Genomic DNA, 18260 nt, shown 5'->3' with positions numbered 1-18260 from the left:
GATTTCTTAGAGCACCCGATTTGACTGTTATCAGGCAATGAAATAGGCGTTATAAGTCGCTATAAGCACCATTGATGTGGGTCAATAGGGGACTGCTACACCTACTACGTTGTAAAAGTGAAAGTGAAACTTAAATGCAACACGTTCTACCATGTTGTAAAACTGAATGAAACATTTTGAACACAAACAAAAAGGCGTCTTTAGGTTTAGGCAACACAACTACAACTTCTTTAGGTTTAGGCAAAAAAAAAACAGTTAAGTTTAGGGAAAAAACATTGTGTTTTGGATTAAAATAACTATGAACACAAAGACAAATACACATTGGATACAAACTGCAGTCTCCTGGGTGAAAACCTTGTTTTTTGTGTCCCATCCATCGTCCCCGACCTCCAGCCCATATGGAGTTTCACGCTATCTAAACTTCAGCGTCTGACTTCCGCTTCTGCTCCTGCCATAATTACTACGGTCGCTAGAGGTCACTGTCATGTTCTTTTATACCTTCTTTTGGTTATCTACCATGTGAATAGATGATCACCCACTAGTGGGTGTAGTAGGTCCCTATTGACCCACATCTATGGGGCTTATAGCGACTGATAACGCCTATTTAATAGCCTGACAACAGTCTGATCGACTGCTTAGAAACAGATTGTAAACACCAGAACCAAACACCACTCTGAATATAGATTTATTGGGATTATTCAGCAGCATAGATAAGCAATCAATGCTCATTTTTTACTGGGTTTTAGGAAATACTGAGGTCATAATCATATAGTTATAATTCTACATTGGAACTTATCCTTTGTAGAATTATAACCACATGATTTGAATTTATCGGAATAATATGTAAATTTAAGAATTACATTTCTTAGTGACAGATCGCAAACAGTAGCACCAAACACCACTCTGAATGTAGATTTATTGTAATTATTCAGCAGCATAGATAAGCAATCAATGCTCATTTCTTACTCATTTTTAAATTTAACAAATAAGTCAAAATCTGAAAGGTAAAAAAATAAATCATAAGTTACATCTTGATAAGATATATAGTATATATATATATATATATATATAGCACTGGATGTTTTCATGGAAAACTTTCAATGAGGTCAAACCACAGTTGATGACATTGAGGTATGTAGGTACTTATAACATGGATGAATATGTAAATACAACATTTACAGCAATCAATACACTGTTGACACCAAAAACACAAAACCATACTGATACACTGGATTCCACGTTACATCTTAGATCTAGTGACAGATCAGATATATATAAGCTTTGAAAAGTATTTGGAATTTCTCAGCATGCGTTTTTCAAAATCAAAACTAACTTCAAGTCCACCTCCTGTAAAAGTAAAAGCCATGCTTTTCGCTACATCACTCTGTTGGCTATGTATCTGGAGAAAGTTTATATGTTTGCTTAGTCAACACACAAGACATTTCGTGAATGTATTCCTTGAAGTGTTACAGCGTACTGTGGCATAATGTTGTTCATATCATTTCAAAGTCAGGAACCCTGCAAAACAGAAACACCAGAGAGATCACACAGATCACTTCCCTCTGTACATTATAAGGCGAGGAGAGTTGGGGAGTTGAGCAGATCGACAGATTCAGACTTGCCCCCTCCACCTTTGTGACTGTCCAGCCCGTCTGTGAAAGAGTCCAGCTCGGGACACGCGAATGTGAACACAGACAGGTAGCTGCTGCAGGTGGGGGTGGAGGTCACCACGGGAGTGCTGAGAGGCTCCAGGTCGCTGGAGACAGACTTGTACAGGGTCTCCCAGTCCGAGACCCCGAGGGAACTGCTCAGATCGATGTCTGGCACGGATCGAGCCGTCTCCATGGGGGTTCTCTCCTCCAAACTGGGCAGCATGTTTTCTAGCAGCCCTTCTTTAATGTCCAGAGAGGGCTCAAGATCGCAGATGTTGATTTCAGCGCTGGCACACAGCAAGATGTTGGAGTTCCCAGAGATGGCTGTGGACGGATCACTGGGGATGTCCATGTCCTGGAGCGAAGGAGCTTCCTGGGTGCCATCCTCTGGAAGTCTGTCCTCGTCCGGACTGGGCGGCAGCTCTGGGGACCCCGTGGGCACCTGGAAAATAGACTCCAACTCTTCTGACATCTGGCACACTGGTCTGTGTGTGGCAAGGATGAATTCAAGCCGTTCTTTCTCTTTGAGGAGGTTGGCTATTTCCATCTCCAGGGCTGCTTTTTCCTCCTCCAGCTTGTCTGTCTCCTTCAGATAACATCGACATCCAGAATCATCCACATTGGAAAACACACACACACAATCCGTGGGTGCAAATGACAGCTGAGTAAATGCAGCACTGTTTACTTACAGTTTGCAGTGTATCTGTGAGCTCCCTCCGTCTGTTGCGACACTTTGCTGCAGCCATTTTATTCCTCTCCCTCCTTACCCTCTTCTTCTCTTCCTCCTCTGGAGACAGCTGGGATGTGAGAGAAATAATTCAGTTATTACCTTGAAGAATCCAGCCATTTCATTCCTCTAATCCGCTACATCCGTTGCCAATTCACCCTCTGAAGAATGGCAAAAGCATGTTTCTCTGCAATGCGTCTAAAAATAGACCATTGTTGCAGACTTGCTGTGACCTGAATATAAATTGACTGCCTAAGGAAGGCACACAGCCAAGCACACGGCACCAGAGGAGCATGCACAATAGCACTGTTGCACACAAGGAATTCAGATTGGCATATGTAAATTTACACTGTTGACTATTCTGTCCAATGGCAGGTGGACTTCATCTGAGCTAACCTACCTGCTCTGTTTTCCCCTTTCTGACAGCATTTTTGCCCTTACTCCCGCCCACTTTGGGTGTTGCCTGCTGAGAGCTTTGTGGTTCATTGGCTTGCTGGCTACCCAGAGACGGGGAGACAGATGTAATAATCGTAGGCTGGACCATCCACTGGAAATCTGGGGTAGAGGAAATTGCAGTGACTGTTGGAACAAATGGAGCATCTTCAATGCTCACGTCCTCGCAGAGGTCCTGAAAAAAAAAGAGGAAAATAATCAACAATGAGGAGTATAATAGAGATTTTTTTTAAAGAATAAATCTATTCCCATGATGTTAGTGGTTTCATGTTCTTATTGTAATAATCATCAATGTTCAGAGTCTAAAACAGAGGGTATAGCCTGCATGTGTTATGTTTTCTTGAAATATACCCCTCCAAAAATAGCCTTCTCCAGATCAATATTTGACTTTATCATTGTTTCTGACGTCAACACTGACGCAGAGCTGCTGTGGAGTCTCCTGAATGGATTTATTTTTCTCAATGAACCGCTGCATCGACACGCTCTCATTTGGTCCCAGGACGTCGGAATCATAACAACAAGAAAAAACGGTGCTATTTTATCACATTTAACTCCCTCACTGATCTCTGAATCACAATTAGATATAAAAATGTTGTTGTTTTTTTTAAAATGATGTTAAAATAAAATCCCAGTTAATTAAAATCTCATCAATCAGTTCCCCCTCCCCCCACCAAGAAAATAACAAGCATTCCGTCTGTGGGCCACATTAAGAAAAAAAAAAAAGATATGTTCAATCTGCTTTTTAAAGATGAGCGCCTCCTGTGCTGCATGTTGAATGTATGATCAACAAAAAGCCATTCATACCTTTGCACTGCTCTCTGAGGAGGAGGAGGATGGAGAGCTCGCCTCTTCTGGCGTCTTCTGGGAGGAGAGTGTCCCGACAGGAGCCTCCTCTGTCCGGCAGGTGGGAGAGACTGAATCCATGTCAGGCGTCAGCTTGTTATGATACATCACGAGGATGGAAAGAGAAAAAAAAAAAAAAACACCGAATCAATGACAAATATGACTCTGGCCTTCCGCTGGGCAGAGCGGCTCGGGTCTTTTTCTCCAGGTATATACCTGGTAACTGGACGACTAGGATGCAAGCCCCTCCTTTTATGCTCTGCTAGAATTTTATGAATGAACCAAGACTGTACCATCTGCGGAGGGGGGGAAGGCTGCTCACACTGACAGAAGCACACACACAAGAGGCCTACATATTTGGGATAAAAGAGCATTATTTTGACATTTATCTTCCCTCCATGAATAATATGTTGCAATATTTTTTAGATGTGGTAACGCCAAAATAGCAGCTTTCACAAATCTGCTTCATATGTCTATTTATAAACCCACATATGTAACCATTTCCTGGGCAATGGAAACTTGATGCATGGAATACTGAGGTCGTAATCATATAGTTATAATTCTACAAATGAACTTATCCTTCGTATCGGAATAATATGTAAATTTAAGAATTAGATTTCTTAGTGACAGATCGCAAACAGCAGCACTAAACACCACTCTGAATGTAGATTTATTGTAATTATTCAGCAGCATAGATAAGCAATACAATGCTCATTTTTTTTACTTATTTTTCAATTTAAAAAATAAGTCCAAAAAAAAAAGTCAAGGTAAAAAAAAAAAATCATAAGTTACATCTTGATAAGATATATACTATATATATATATATAGAGAGAGCTGGATGTTTTTCATTTAATCAAGGGGAAAAGACACTTTTAGAGTAGGCTAGCAAGGTATTTTTTTCTTTTAATAATGTAAAAGCTAATTTAATTGCAAGGTCGACGCATTTTTGCACAACCATTTCAACAAATATAGTATGTTGTTTACAGATTAACTTAATTTCCTCACTCCATTTCATTGTCATGAAGTGAGCCCATTATTGTTTGAACCTGTCTGACAGAGCTCTGGGTAAACTCAGCACTTTGGAGGGCTGCCTTTTCCATAGATAAGAATCGACGGGCTGCTTGCAGACATAATGAAATGATGCTGAATTGTTTACTTGGGGAAGAGGAGGAGGTGGTGAAGAAGAGGAGAGGTTGGACCATGTGGGGGTGGAGGAGTCATGTGACCTGACCCGGAAGTGGAGGGAGGAGAGGAGGAGGGGCTGTCTGCATGTGACAGCAGCATCATCATCATCCTTCACTCTCATCATCATAATAATAAAGGGTTGGCAGCAGCATGTCTAGACTCTGCGTTTTCCTGCTGATACCGGTCATTTTGGACCAGGTGCTTTCTATTGCATTCAACCTGCCGGTCAACTCTAGGAAATGTCTTCAAGACAACATCCACAAAGATGTGCTGGTCTCAGGCGATTACATAGTGGGCGAACATCCAAAAACTAGGATTCATTTGAAGGTACGTGAACGCATCACACAGCAGGTGTAACATATGGTGAACTTTCTTACACCGTTTTGTCTTGAATTAAGCAAAGAATTCTTTCTATTATCATGTCAAATATTTATGTATTCATTTTTTGCTTTGTTTTTCTTTTCTTTTCTTTTCACTACTTATGTTCTTTGTATTTGCTTGTCTCCATTTTTGTTTGTCCTTAGTTCCTAGTATTGTCTGTTTTTGTTGATATATATCAAAAATGAGGCATGATACACACCCCACAGAAGTCTGTATCACTGACATGCACATGCTTCCTAATAAAAATATTTGAAATGAAAAATACTACTAGCCTAGTAGTAGTAATACTAAAAAAAAAAATTATATCCTGCAATAAATAGACATTCTTTTAAATACTTCCATTGTGTTATTTGTTTTAATGAAATAGGTGGAAATGTAAAAACAAACTTTGATATTTTGGGGGATAACCATCAGAAATAATTTTTACTATAAAAAAAAAAGGTGTAATGTGGAATAGAACAGTCTATTAGTTAAGAACATGTGTCATTTTATTGTAATGAGGCACTTTTTCGATGAGGAAACAAAACTAATCATGATATTACTAGTCTAGTCTCATATCAACATGTCAATAATATTGGTTTATCATCCAGCTTTACTCAAAAGGTCCCACTGAGTTGATCACTGATTCTTTGGGTGACACGTTGTACACCAAGGAGAATGCCACGAAAGGGAAATTTTCATTCACAACAGAAAATTATGACCAGTTTGACATTTGCTTCGACAGCGTATCTCCAAGGGGTGAGTGAGGTTTTGAAAAAATATATTTATTTATAATAATATGAAAGAAATACAATCTTTTCTCAATTAGTGATATTCCAAAATCAAATGGACAAACACTTCATAATTGGTGGTCGACTATGGAGGCCAAAGATGCATGATTGGGGTGATCCAAGTGATGCAAAATGTTTTCAAATAGCATAATATGATATTAATGCTTGTCATTAGGCAGTGGGAAGATCCCAGAGCAACTGATCGAACTGAACATGAAGCATGGCGTGGAAGCAAAGAATTACAAAGAGGTGAAAGAAAAATATCATGAGTACCATGTGTATTAATCCAATCTACTACGGATAACTCAATGTATGATGATGCAACACAATAAATATAACTCTTGCAACCTCTTTTTCAGATTGAAAAAGTGGAGAAACTGCCCCCTCGAGGCGCAGCTGAAACATCTTGAGCACTTCTCACTTTCCATTGCAGACGACTTTACCAGCTTGAGGAAACGAGTGACAGAGATGCACCAAACAAATAGTAAATGAATAGAGCAATACGTTTACTGTATACCGCAAATCACCACTTGGGCAGAAAACTGCAGCTGCACTGCTCTCTATGGGTTTATATGTTCTCTTTTGGCCACATCCTTATGTGTGCTGTCATAGCAGGCATTTTACCTTTAACAAACAGCAGATGGAAATCACCTGCTGTATGGGGTGTGGTCAGAAGAGGAACAAGCTTGAGGGTTTGAACTGAGTGGCAGCAGTTTTCTCCTCTGTGGGATTCATTGCTTGTTGTGTCTGAAAACTATCTACATGACTGAAGTGTTAAAAAGAAAAGTTCTGATGCTATTTAACTGATATTTTCCATCTTAAACAGAGTCCACTAATACGCGAATGAAGCTCTTCAGCATCATCTGCGTCTGCTGCTTTCTTGCATTGGCCACGTGGCAGATTTTCTATTTGAAACGATTCTTCAAGACCAAGAAGTTGATTGAGTGAATATTTTTTTTCGAGCACAACCTGAGGGATACTGAGGGAACATTTACTTGGTCGTTACAATGTGCCTTTTGCTGTGTTTCTGATAATGCGTCACATTTCATCAATGTTTATTTGAAGGGCTCATTTGCCAAGACAAATATGTTTTTATTTATTTTCCTAAATCATGTTTTTTTTTTGTGCTCTCCATGGAATATCAATCAAAGTGGTGTTGGGTTGTTTTAATAACATATCTCAATTTTAAATTACCCTAAATCATGTTTTTTTTTTGTGCTCTCCATGGAATATCAATCAATGTGGTGTTGGGTTGTTTTAATAACATGTCTCAATTTTAAATGACCCTAAATCATGTTTTTTTGTTTTATTGTGCAGTCAATGGAATATCAATCAAACTGGTGTTTGTTCATTCATATTAAGAATGGCAATTTGCAATTTAACTCTTTCTTTATTTTAGTATTACCTCTATTTGTGTACTTACCACACTGTATATTATTCAACTCTGACAATATGTTATTTATATAAATAGCAAAGTCTTCCTATGAATTTAAAGGTGCTTTAGTATAAAATAAAAGGTTTCGACTACATGGCTTTGGGGAGGAATTTGATTATTTGAGCAATTTAATAAAATCATTTTTATGAGTTACAATACATTTTATTGACAATAAACTACACATTTAAAATAAAATACACACCCACTTATCCATTTCCATATAGTTCCCACGCTTTATGCATTCTTCTCAGCTTTTGGAGGTTGGGTTTCTGTAATTCCTGCAGGGGACAACAATGCTTAGTCACCACCAGATGTGCTGTGCTATAAAATGCCTTGAATAGAACATATTATGCATTTAGTTCAGATGTGCTCTTCCCTTCTGGTACCTTGTCGTCTTTGTCCAAATGGAGGGTGTCTACTAAGGGAGCAATGGATGGACGGCCGTGGGCACACTGGAAGGGCAGCTGGCAGGAGGACAAGGATGCCACTAAGCTGCAGCATTCATCTCTACTCAGGCTGTCATTGAATTTGATGGCACCTGTTTAATGCAATACATGTGCTTTTTATGAAGATTTCAGTGTGAAACTGCAATTTATTGAATCATCAATGCACAAAAAATAAACTGAAGGATGGAGAGAAGTAATTTAACCTTACCATGGCAAGCTAGGGAGGCTAGCACCTTCAGCACAGTTAGAGGCAGAGTTCCTCTCACTCTACCAGTTGAGCGGAGTAACTGAGACAAAGATTGAGAAATAATACGTTACCCTTTATGAGTGATAAGATACTTTCTCTCCACAAAAAGGTTTAGGAGCTGTAAAGACATTTTCAAGCTTACCTCAATCTGCTCTTGAAGATACTCCTGATAGAAAAAAAGCAAAATGGTAAGCGTAAGGGGATAGAATTGTAAAACTAACACATGGCAATGAGTGATATAATAGATGGTCTTAATACGGAGGTTTCAGAAGTCTTACTGCAACAATGGGCTTGATAACAGATGATCTCCCCCGCCTGAGCTCATTGCTCTCCTTTTCCATGAAGCACAGCGGTACCTTCCCCACAAAAACGTGTGGATCCGCTGCCTGTGAGAACTTCACTCCCAGGCCCAAAGTCCGCAAATGTGACTGACAAGACCTGTAAGAGGAAGGGTCCACCATACATTAGAAATACAGAAGACACTGCTCAACAATAATGACAATGTAATAATGTCCACGGTATGAAATAATCAGGTTTGAAAAAAAAAAACCTCAGTGTCAAGATTGTCAGCTGAAGTAGATGTCACAATTCAGTATAGTCAAAGAATTAAACAAAGAGTTTAAGAGCTAAAAAAGCTGTGTGGTGCAAACAAATTAAAAAAATAAACACAGTAATGGTGAAAGTTGGTTTAAAAGATTTAGAGCTTAGCCACAGGAAAGATTTGATAACTCTTTACAAGCGATAGTTTCTGATCACTGCACTTGCTTTTGAATTTGCTTCTCTGTAACGCAGTAAAAAGATCTCTATTGTTGTATATACTGTCATATATATTATGATGTTTCAATAGAGTGCTACAGGAATGAGTCCTAAAACCCGGAAATGAGTTAACATTTTAGCACTTCCGGTTCCCTCGTCTGGAAGTCGGGGTTTTTTTAACAGGTTTTTAGTTAGCTGCCTGAAATAAACTAACTGATTAACACAAGCTGAAGAAATGTTAAAGTTTTGTTCTTCGATATATAATACATCAATAAAAACCCCACTCGTACATTTTATAGCCTTTATGTGTCTTAAAAAAGGCGGTTGCTAACAAGTGGCTAAATGAGACTAAAATAAATATAATTCTGGTTTGGAGGATGTAAGTTGAAGGATGACAAAATGCTTCTTAGGTGAGAGACTGTGTGTGTCGGTATCTGTGACCCCTCAAATCATCAAGGAAAGTAGATCAGAATATCTGAATCCCAAAGGGATCAGAGCTCCGGTACATCCTTGCTGGAACCATAATCAGTGCAGATTGTTGCAGTTACAGAGCCGTCAACTTCTCGTCCAAATCAGGCAAAGCGCTTGCTCAAGAAGTGACTCCTTCCGCTGTCTGACAGCTGATGTGCTTTTTTGACGGTGTTCCAATTGCAAGAAAAATACAGTGAACAAAATACAACCTTTGTATTTAATTCAAAGAGATTAAACACATTTTTGATGGTGTACACTCTACTATTAATACAGGCTGCCACACCAATAGAGGGCTGACGCTACTGAATGATGGCATGGGAGCCAAAGTGCTACGCAGCAGCTCTGGGTTAAGACAGGGGATGAAATGAGGCTGCATCACTGCACCCACCCTTTTTGTCATCTTTATTGCTACCATCCTTCACCTCATTGCCAAAATCTGCTGCTGGGTGTCTCGGTTGTTTTATAGAGAAGACATCCGGGGTCGCGCAAACCTCAATAAGTTTAAGGCCAAATGCAGGGTATGTAAATCCATCAAGCAATGACACTGCCATCACACCAAAGTAAAAACCCTGTGTATCCTAAACACCTTCAACAACATACAGGCCGTGGTTCCTGAATACAGAAGACAAGTTATCTAACTAACTATTCATCGAGCCTCTCAAAGAAAAGTAAAAAATTTAAACTATTTCCCTCAAATTCTCAGCATTCTCTCCTCAAAAATCCAACGCTGACTTAGAGATATATCTTCACATGAGATGTGCTAGGCTAAGCGAGGCTTATCATTTTTGAAAATCATGGCCTGCAGTTTCAAATAAAACTTTCAAAATCTTTATGGTGCTGAATCTTGGGACAACATACAGCAAGAGAGGGCCAACATGAAGGCATTTCCCCAGCATCAATACAGCACTATCTAGGGCTGCCTCCTCTTAGTCTGTTACCTGACAAATCTGTCGTTTTAGTCTTCGTCGATTCATCGAAGATTTCTTTAGTTGATTATAGAGCTGCAAAGATTAATCGATTAGTTGTCAACTATTAATTAATCTGCAACTATTTTGATAATCAATTAATCAGTTTGCGTAATAAAAAAGAAAATTCTCTTTGAGTTGTGGACAAAACACGACATTTGAGGACGTCATCATGGGCTTTGGGAATCACTGATCGACATTTTATAGACCAAACAACTAATCGATTTATCAAGGAAATAATTGACAGATTAATCGACAACTAAAATAATCGAGTTGCAGCCATAGCAGATTAGTCGATTTTTACGCTTTTTCATGCAGAATGTCTTATTTCCAAGAAACTTATGAGCACATCTCTGGTAAACACAAGATTTAAAGTCATGTGTTTGCATGATTCCTTGTAGAGAAACTCTGTTTTACAGATCTGTCGATTGAATCAACTAAACGATTAGTCAACAAAATCGTACAGTTGAGTGTTCATCAATTAAAAAAATTCTTTAGTCAAGGAGTACCAACTCTAATGGACATGCCACTTAGAGTGACACTCGCATGTTTAATTATTACTGGATCAAATTTCTTTAGCCATACTCACTTAACATAATCATATTTTCAAAGTCAGTAGTATCTGCCTTTAAGCAAGTGTACTGGTTTTACAGGTATTCCCATTTGCTCGTTGTACTGTAGATATAGTAAAACACACCTGAGCAGCCTTTGCTCTTCTTCTGTTACACTGATCTCGAGAGGTGGCAAAATGGTTGATGAACACAGACGTCTCTCCCCTGGAGCACCTGGGTCATCCTCATAGGAATCTATGACAGGACATACAGTTATGACTGTGGTATCACATCAGGGTCCTAACAACAGCATTGTTAATTTAAAGAGGACCTATTATGCTTATTTTTAGGTACATACTTGTATTTGGGGTTTCTACTGTGTACATGCTTTAATGTTCAAAAAACACTTTCTCGTACTGGTGAAAAGCCCAGTCTGCTCTGATTGGTCAGCTGGCCCACTGTTGTGATTGGTCAACCAAACCAAACTCTTCGGACACCGCTCCAGCTCCGTTCTAACTAGCTTTGTTTGAGGGCGTGCCAAACTAGGCGCTAGGCAGGTATTATGCAAATGTATTACTTGGTGACATCACCATGTTATGGAATAAAAAGCAGGACTTCAAGCAAGATGTTTCAGGCAGTTCAGGAGCAGTGTTGCTGTGGGGGAGAGTAACTCCCTTTGGTGCGGACGTTAGGCTTTGTAACTTTGCAGACTTTTTACATGCACAAAAAAAACTATATAACACAGTAAAGGAAAGGGAAACAGCAAAAAAGCATAATAGGTCCTCTTTAACATTCCATTCTCAATATACTGTGAATTGTGCATTTGTTTTTATTACCTGCAATGAGATTCTCTAGTCGAACTCTCTCGTGTGCAGCGTGTTGATCCACCAGCACCAGAAGGTTTCCTGGGGTTTTAAATGTTAGAGCATGAGATGCTAATAAAACAACAGATGACAGAACTGTAAAATTCCTGTCTATACCTTCAGTTTCAGTGGGTGCTGCAGGCTCTTCATCTCTTGTATTGATAAGACATGCAAGAAACTTCTTATCCACCTGATGAATAACCTAAAAGGTAATTAAATAGCAATTACTTCATAACATCAATAAAGGTTACATGGCCGAAGCATTATAAAGAACATTTTATTTAGGCTGCACATGTTCTTTTTGGTTACTATCATTTCCGGTAATTGGCACAGGGGTGTGGTTTTCACTTTATTTACCTTTGCACTTGGACGGCGGGATTCAGACAAAGAGGGTGAGCAAGACTCTATTTTCTGGTGATTAAATTGTAGCAACTACTATCAATCAAAAAGCTGCTAACAGGCTAAGTAGGTTCTTTACTGTGACCCGTATGAAGAAATCCACGTCCAGATTTGTTTATTAAATGTAAAGAATTAGGCTAACTGGTATAACGAAAGTAGGTGATGTGACGTAACCTTAACCATCTTTGTCTGAATCCCGCCATCCAAGTGCACAGGTAAATAAAGTGAAAACCACACCCCTGTGCTAAATACCGGAAATGACAGTAACCAAAAAGAACGTGTGCAGCCTAAACAAGTTATAATAAACAATAAAGGCTAAACACACATTTTGGCTCCTACAAAACCAAAAGAGAAATTTACCTTCATTGAGTGAATCATGGCCTTAGAAAAACGGTATGGAAACAGGATGTTGTGGATCTTGACAGCCAATTCGTCAGCTTGCCCGCTTGTTATGTCCACACCAACCTGTCGGCACAGTAGAGTTCATATTAATGCATCATTAAAAACAGTATAAAATATCCAACTGTATTAAGACACTAAACTGTAGAACAAAACAAGTAGAAAAAAATTAAATCCTTACAAAGTAAACACACAAGTTATGTTTACCGTAGGAGGTCGGACAAACACAGGATTATTCCATTTTGAGTACAACGAAGTGAGTGAGTTGGAGCTCTCAACATTGGCATCTGTTAAGACAAACAAGATTATACATGAACACAAATAAGCCAATATCATTTGTGTATATTTTGTGTGTTTTGGCTCCCTATAGTCTACAATCTGATCTGTCTTTGGGTGGGGTACCTCTGTTATCAAGCCCTGAACTAATCACTCTTTCTGTCCTGGATTTAGGTAGGAAGGGCAACACTAGATCCACCTGAAATGGGTAACATCTGTATTCCATCCCTACAGTTTAAGGAACAGGAACAATGGTGGCAGTGAAGGGATTCTTGGTTAATGTTGAGTACTACTTCCAGTTCCTATCATGTTAACATAACCTAACAATAATCACAGAAAAAAAACTGCTAACTCACCCATTTCAGAGATGACGCTAACTGCCATATTGGTGACATCAGATGTACAGCGCACTTGTGTTTCTTCGGTATGTGGGTCTTCATATCGGCTGAGCCCGGTCACTTTGTTGACATAAACTGTCTTTCCCACAGATGTGTCGTAGTGATGAAGCCAGTTGCCTGATGCTGTAGCCTCTTCCCTCTCAGCCAGCAGAGGATTTGGGCTGCAACCTGTGACTGGATCAGGATTCAGTGCAGTGTCACAGTGATTCTCGTTGTTAATGCTGTCTTGGGCGCCATCATTACCGCTACTGAGACAAGTGTTGTCCTGTGAGGTGGTCCTGGACAGGTGTGGTAACACTTTTAAATTGTCTGTCTTGTGGTGTTTCAAATGGCAAAGTTTAGCTGCCAAAGATTTTTTGCCTGTATTCTGCAATGAGACCGATTTTAACTTGGTGAACGCTGAGATGGTTGGTGGGCTTCGGAGGCTTCTCCGTGTCTCCTCTTTTTCTGTTTCTGTAACACCACCATCTTGCTGATCTTTCTGGCAAACCAACACATTCTGGGAATTCAACACAAAACTGTCTGTCTGAGGAAGTCCTCTATTATTCTCTTGATGAGTCTGTTGAGAGGGTAATTTCAGTTCATCCGATTTACCATATATTCTCCGAAACTTTTCAAGGGATCCAGACTCTTTACATAAAAACAACTTTTGATGAGTTGAAATTCTGGGAATCTTTGAGGGAATGATAGGATTGAAGTGTTGTTTCTGACAAGTTCGATCATAGCCTGCTTCCAGTGAGATCTTGCGTTTTGATGCAAAGGAACTCTCTTCACATTTCTGCGCTAATATTTGCTGATGAAATACTGACTTGTTGATTTGGGGCAGGTCCTGAGTCATCAGAGTTTCATGAATGTATGGATCACACAGAGTGATCTTTCTGTTACTTACTAAAGTATATTCATGTCCTGTTGCACCCTGGCAGTCAGGTAGTATTTGCTCAATACTTTCTATATCAGGCTGAATTAGTTGAGTGATGCCATCTAGTGAAGTCACGTTACTGGTTGAGGTAGTATTGTTTAATGGTATCTCTTTTTCTTTCAAGAGTTCCAGCTTTTCACTTTCTCGTTGTCTGACTGAACTTGACATACATAACATTTGGGAGCCTTCCTCAGCTTCACTGAATGTTGGCTCCTCTTCTTCAGTAATGTTATTATCAGATGTAGCTTCAGGTCTAGCGGGATCACACAGTGGCTCAGATTTATATTCTTTGTTTACACTTCCTTCACTTTTTATCTTCTCCAACTCATTTGCATTCATCTTTTGCTTCCCCTGTTGTTCAGCCTCTTCTTTGCACTCCATCTGACTGGACTCCTGCGAATTATCATTGTCCTCACAGACATCTTTGCGCTTTCGATGAACAGGATGAGATGCCAGTTTCATTCCAATACTGCAATCTAGTGTGGGGGCACTGCTAGTTGTTAGGCCACCATTGCCTGAGTTATGCCCCTCTTGGTCTGTATGGTGAACGCCAAACGCTTCGGGAGGTACACTGTCCAAGTCATCTTGAGAAATCACAGTCACCAAGTTCTCCCTGCTCAGGAACGTTTTCACTGCCTCTTCCATACATAGCAAAATGCCATCCCAATCTTTGAACTCTATTAGAGTTTTGGCAGGCTCAAGACATATGTCATACTCTGAGTAAGAGCATTTTATATTGATGATGTATACTCCATGCAGCTCTTGGCTTCGCTTGTGCTTTGGGCTCCTGATGGCAGACTGCCCGTCTGGACTGTCATTTTTCTGATTTGAACCACTCAGTCTGCGTAGGAGAAAGTTCAGGAGCTTGTGTATCCGTGTTTTAAGAAGCAGTCTGTCATTCACATACAGGAACTGTAGGCTGTTGTTGTAGTGGCCTTCTCTGCCTATGTGACCCATCACTTCAAACTGTCCGTGCCTGTAGCTGACTTCTCCAAGTTTCTGTGCTCTGCCGAGGCTGTGTATCTGAACAAACCTGTGGTAGGTGTTTCTGGCTTTAGGAAGCTGCATCATCATGGCTCCTGTGCAGTCATTCTTCAGGGTGAAAGACACAGAGGGGTGCATCAGAGAAATAGCCTCAACTCTGTGTCTGATCCTCTCCCCCTCCAGGACAGCATCCATCCTCTTCCTCCTGACTGGCATGTTGTGGAGGAAGTTACAAATGACAACAGTTGTCCCTGCAGAGGGTCGAGCAGTGTCTGCTTCAAACACATCCATGCCCTTGCCATCCTTGAAGATCTTGACGAGAGTTTTCACTGAACATCTGGTCCTGGATGAGACTTCAACTAGTGTAGCTAGAGACACTATACTCGCCAGGGCTTCTCCTCTGAAACCATACCACCTGAGGTTGTCCAGGTCTTCGACAGAGCTGCATTTGCTTGTGTAGTATCTGTTTCCCACGTTCTCCATGTCCTCGGCGTTTATCCCAGCACCGTTGTCGATCAGCTGGACTTTGAACGCCTCCATGTCCATCCTGACTCCCACACAGGTCGCCTCGGCATCGATGCTGTTCAGGATGAGCTCCTCGACACACTGCTGAAGGGACGGGAGAGCCACACCAGAGCGAAGTTTCCCTTGAACCTCTTTAGACAAACACTTAATCATTGTGTTCATTAAAGTCAGGTCTCTTACATTATCACTACACAGAGATAAACTAACGTCAGCCAGCTGGCTTAAAGTTGGCCGTTGCTAGGTAACTAGCTACCGTCCACCAGCATTAGTTTAACGCTAGCTACTTCCATGAGCTCCAACGACACATTTCTGACCTAAAAAGTCGATAAAAACTGCTTCTTAAATTAAATAATTAAAATAAACTATCGAAATCCGTGCTAAAATCCAACTTTAGCTACTGTTTACAGTCAACGTGGAGCAACAAGAGATGACCGCAGGAGCTAACAGCCGAAGCTAACAGTGCCATCTTCCGGTGTGGATGACGTATGGCACCTAGCAACTAGTGATGTGTTGGTCGCGAACGAGCCGGTTCAAAGAGCTGGCTCTTTTAAGTGAACGATAATGGTACGTGTCCACAGGCTCCGTTATTCCCACGCTCCCAATTCATTGTCTATGTAAGCATCCGCGCAATGCATTCTGGTAGCGTGGCGTCGCGATCCGAGAAACGCAGCGTCACGACGCCCGTTCCTTATTTGCATAAAGTTGAGGGCTTGTCTACTTTATGCAAATCACGGGCGTCCGACGCGACTCGCTGCCTCTCGTAACTCCCGAGAATCTTTTAAAATAAACGTTTTCGATCCAAAATAAAGACAGATTCAGCAACTGCACGGAATATTTCTCCCCTCAAATGTTTTCAGAAACACATTTCGGTGAACTATTTTCGTGAAATAAGAGAAGAAAGTTTCCAGACGAGCCGCCATACTGTTTCCGGGTGAAAGCTGAGAGCAGCAGCAGCCAACGGAGGGAAAGCTTTCGTCCAATCAGGTGGGGACAGCCTTGTGTCTAGTGACAGCCCACCAAGCGTCCAATGTTGGGAAGCGTTGCGTCCCCTCGTGATAAAAAACGCCCCTGTGGACATGTACCGTAAGAGCCGGCTCCCGTCCGAGAGCCGTTTTTTAAATTGTTTTTAAATTAATTCAAGGCAGAATGACAGTCCACTCCATGCACTGACTGTGACTGAATGTTGTGTTAATGATGTCTGTGTGACCAATTAGGTGATGACAGACAAGGATCATACTATCAAGCAGGGAGGGGCGGAGGGTGCGCGGTGCGCTGACGGTCTACAGGTACAGAGCAGGAGGGAGAGGAGGAGAGAAAGAGAGAGGAGTTAGAATGCAGTCGGAAATGAAGCAGCATGTAAAATTATGGTATTCTGGAAATTATAAGGTTTAGTATAATTAAATTGAATAATTTAAGTGATATATGTGCACACTTACTAATCATAGGCCAAAACAGCGCTAAATTTGGCTGAATAATAAAAGGCAGAAGTGTTCAAATGAAGAGCCGCTTGGGAGCCCAAAGAGCCGGTTCTTCTTGATGAGCTGAGCCAAATAATCTGGATCACTAAAAAGAGCTGTAATTCCCATCACTATATGGCACATAGCCGCCAGCTTTAACTGTGCATACCGCCACCTAGTGGACGGAGGATGCTATCTCATGTGTTTACTGACTCCCCCACAGTTTTTCGTTTACTGTCATTGTATTATCCCTGTATTTTCAATTTAAAGTTTTAGTGAATTTCATAAAAGAATATCCAACAAAAAAGAAAAAAGGAACAAATGACCTATTCCCTAAGACTCCAAAAAGACACATTTATTAAAAGGTGGAGCCCTGCCATGATAATACTAATACAGTGATCGGTGATCTGAATATTTTTATATATTCTGGATCATACTTGTATCTCTGTCTTCCTGATCCATGTCATCTCTCTAAGCACATACACACACCCATACAACACATACAACACACACCCTTCCCCTCCCTGACTTCTGACCCTTCACCACATTTATTTTTATTCAAATTTTTTTTTTTTCCTTTATTTAATTTTAATTCTTTGGATTGTTTAAGTATGTGTCCTCCCTTTTTCTCTGAATTCATTTGAAATTATAGTTTAAGATGAAGTCTTGTTTTGTTTTTTTGTGTTTTCTCTTTCCCCCTTGTTTTAAGTTGTGAAATGTTGTGTAAAAACAAAGAGTCAGCTGTAAAATGAGAATACAGCAGGAAAGAATGTGATGATGATTGTATAAGTTGCTGAAACTGCAATAAAAACTAAGTTAAAAAAAAAGGAGAAAAAAACAGGCAGGAAACAAAACAGACATTGATATAAAAAAGGCAGTTATTTGGTTAAATAATGTGGTTGGCATTGGTACATGGCAACAATTACAGATGTACTGTACCAAACCATCAGATTCATGTCAAGGTTAGGTTACTCCCTCCAGGCATATATCCACTAAAGCAGTCCCATTGTCCCATACAATTTTCCCAGGGTCTTTTCACATGCAACAATGTCCATCATTTGTTTCCCTCCCATTGTCAGTGTATCAGTTTGAGGCAAGTTAAAGTTTGTTAAATTGTCAGTTAAAGCTGCAGTAGATAGAATTGGAGCAAATATGATT

General features: G+C 40.3%; 2 protein-coding genes and 1 pseudogene across 3 annotated transcripts; 1 reads left to right on the top strand and 2 right to left on the bottom strand.

Moving 5' to 3' along the window:
* Positions 1-668: 668 nt before the first annotated feature.
* fosaa (v-fos FBJ murine osteosarcoma viral oncogene homolog Aa) lies at positions 669-4306 on the bottom strand. The gene is made up of 4 exons (XM_074661179.1): positions 3637-4306; positions 2780-3007; positions 2342-2449; positions 669-2238 (listed from the first exon to the last, which is right to left on the bottom strand). The coding sequence occupies exons 1-4, from the start codon at positions 3781-3783 to the stop codon at positions 1570-1572; spliced, it is 1152 nt and encodes a 383-aa protein (XP_074517280.1). The 5' UTR covers positions 3784-4306; the 3' UTR covers positions 669-1569.
* A 349-nt stretch (positions 4307-4655) lies between these two features.
* LOC141783422 (transmembrane emp24 domain-containing protein 10-like) lies at positions 4656-6959 on the top strand (annotated as a pseudogene).
* On the bottom strand, positions 5985-16127 carry mlh3 (mutL homolog 3 (E. coli)). 2 transcript variants are annotated; one of them, XM_074660714.1, is made up of 12 exons: positions 13176-16127; positions 12946-13047; positions 12751-12830; positions 12505-12609; positions 11863-11947; positions 11719-11787; positions 11029-11137; positions 8418-8577; positions 8282-8305; positions 8101-8179; positions 7833-7984; positions 5985-7724 (listed from the first exon to the last, which is right to left on the bottom strand). In XM_074660714.1, the coding sequence occupies exons 1-12, from the start codon at positions 15805-15807 to the stop codon at positions 7653-7655; spliced, it is 3669 nt and encodes a 1222-aa protein (XP_074516815.1). In that variant the 5' UTR covers positions 15808-16127; the 3' UTR covers positions 5985-7652. The 2 variants fall into 2 exon arrangements, with proteins under 2 accessions (XP_074516815.1, XP_074516816.1); XM_074660715.1 differs by lacking the exon at positions 12946-13047.
* Between the last annotated feature and the right edge of the window lie 2133 nt (positions 16128-18260).

Source organism: Sebastes fasciatus, chromosome 15 (genome assembly GCF_043250625.1).
Source record: "Sebastes fasciatus isolate fSebFas1 chromosome 15, fSebFas1.pri, whole genome shotgun sequence".
In the NCBI taxonomy this organism is placed as follows: Eukaryota; Metazoa; Chordata; class Actinopteri; order Perciformes; family Sebastidae; genus Sebastes; species Sebastes fasciatus.
Note: the sequence above shows the minus strand (reverse complement) of the source record. Positions and strands in the feature narration are given on the sequence as shown.

Excerpts from the sequence above, each read along its gene's own strand:
- mlh3 (XM_074660714.1), bottom strand. The coding sequence starts at position 15,807 with ATGAACACAATGATTAAGTGTTTGTCTAAAGAGGTTCAAGGGAAACTT. Across the intron at positions 13,048-13,175 it reads TAGCGTCATCTCTGAAATGG|GGATGGAATACAGATGTTAC; the intron begins GTGAGTTAGCAG and ends CTTAAACTGTAG. Across the intron at positions 7,725-7,832 it reads ATTTGGACAAAGACGACAAG|GAATTACAGAAACCCAACCT; the intron begins GTACCAGAAGGG and ends TGTCCCCTGCAG.
- fosaa (XM_074661179.1), bottom strand. The coding sequence starts at position 3,783 with ATGTATCATAACAAGCTGACGCCTGACATGGATTCAGTCTCTCCCACC. Across the intron at positions 2,450-2,779 it reads GAAAGGGGAAAACAGAGCAG|CTGTCTCCAGAGGAGGAAGA; the intron begins GTAGGTTAGCTC and ends CTCACATCCCAG. Across the intron at positions 2,239-2,341 it reads TCACAGATACACTGCAAACT|GAGACAGACAAGCTGGAGGA; the intron begins GTAAGTAAACAG and ends TGTTATCTGAAG.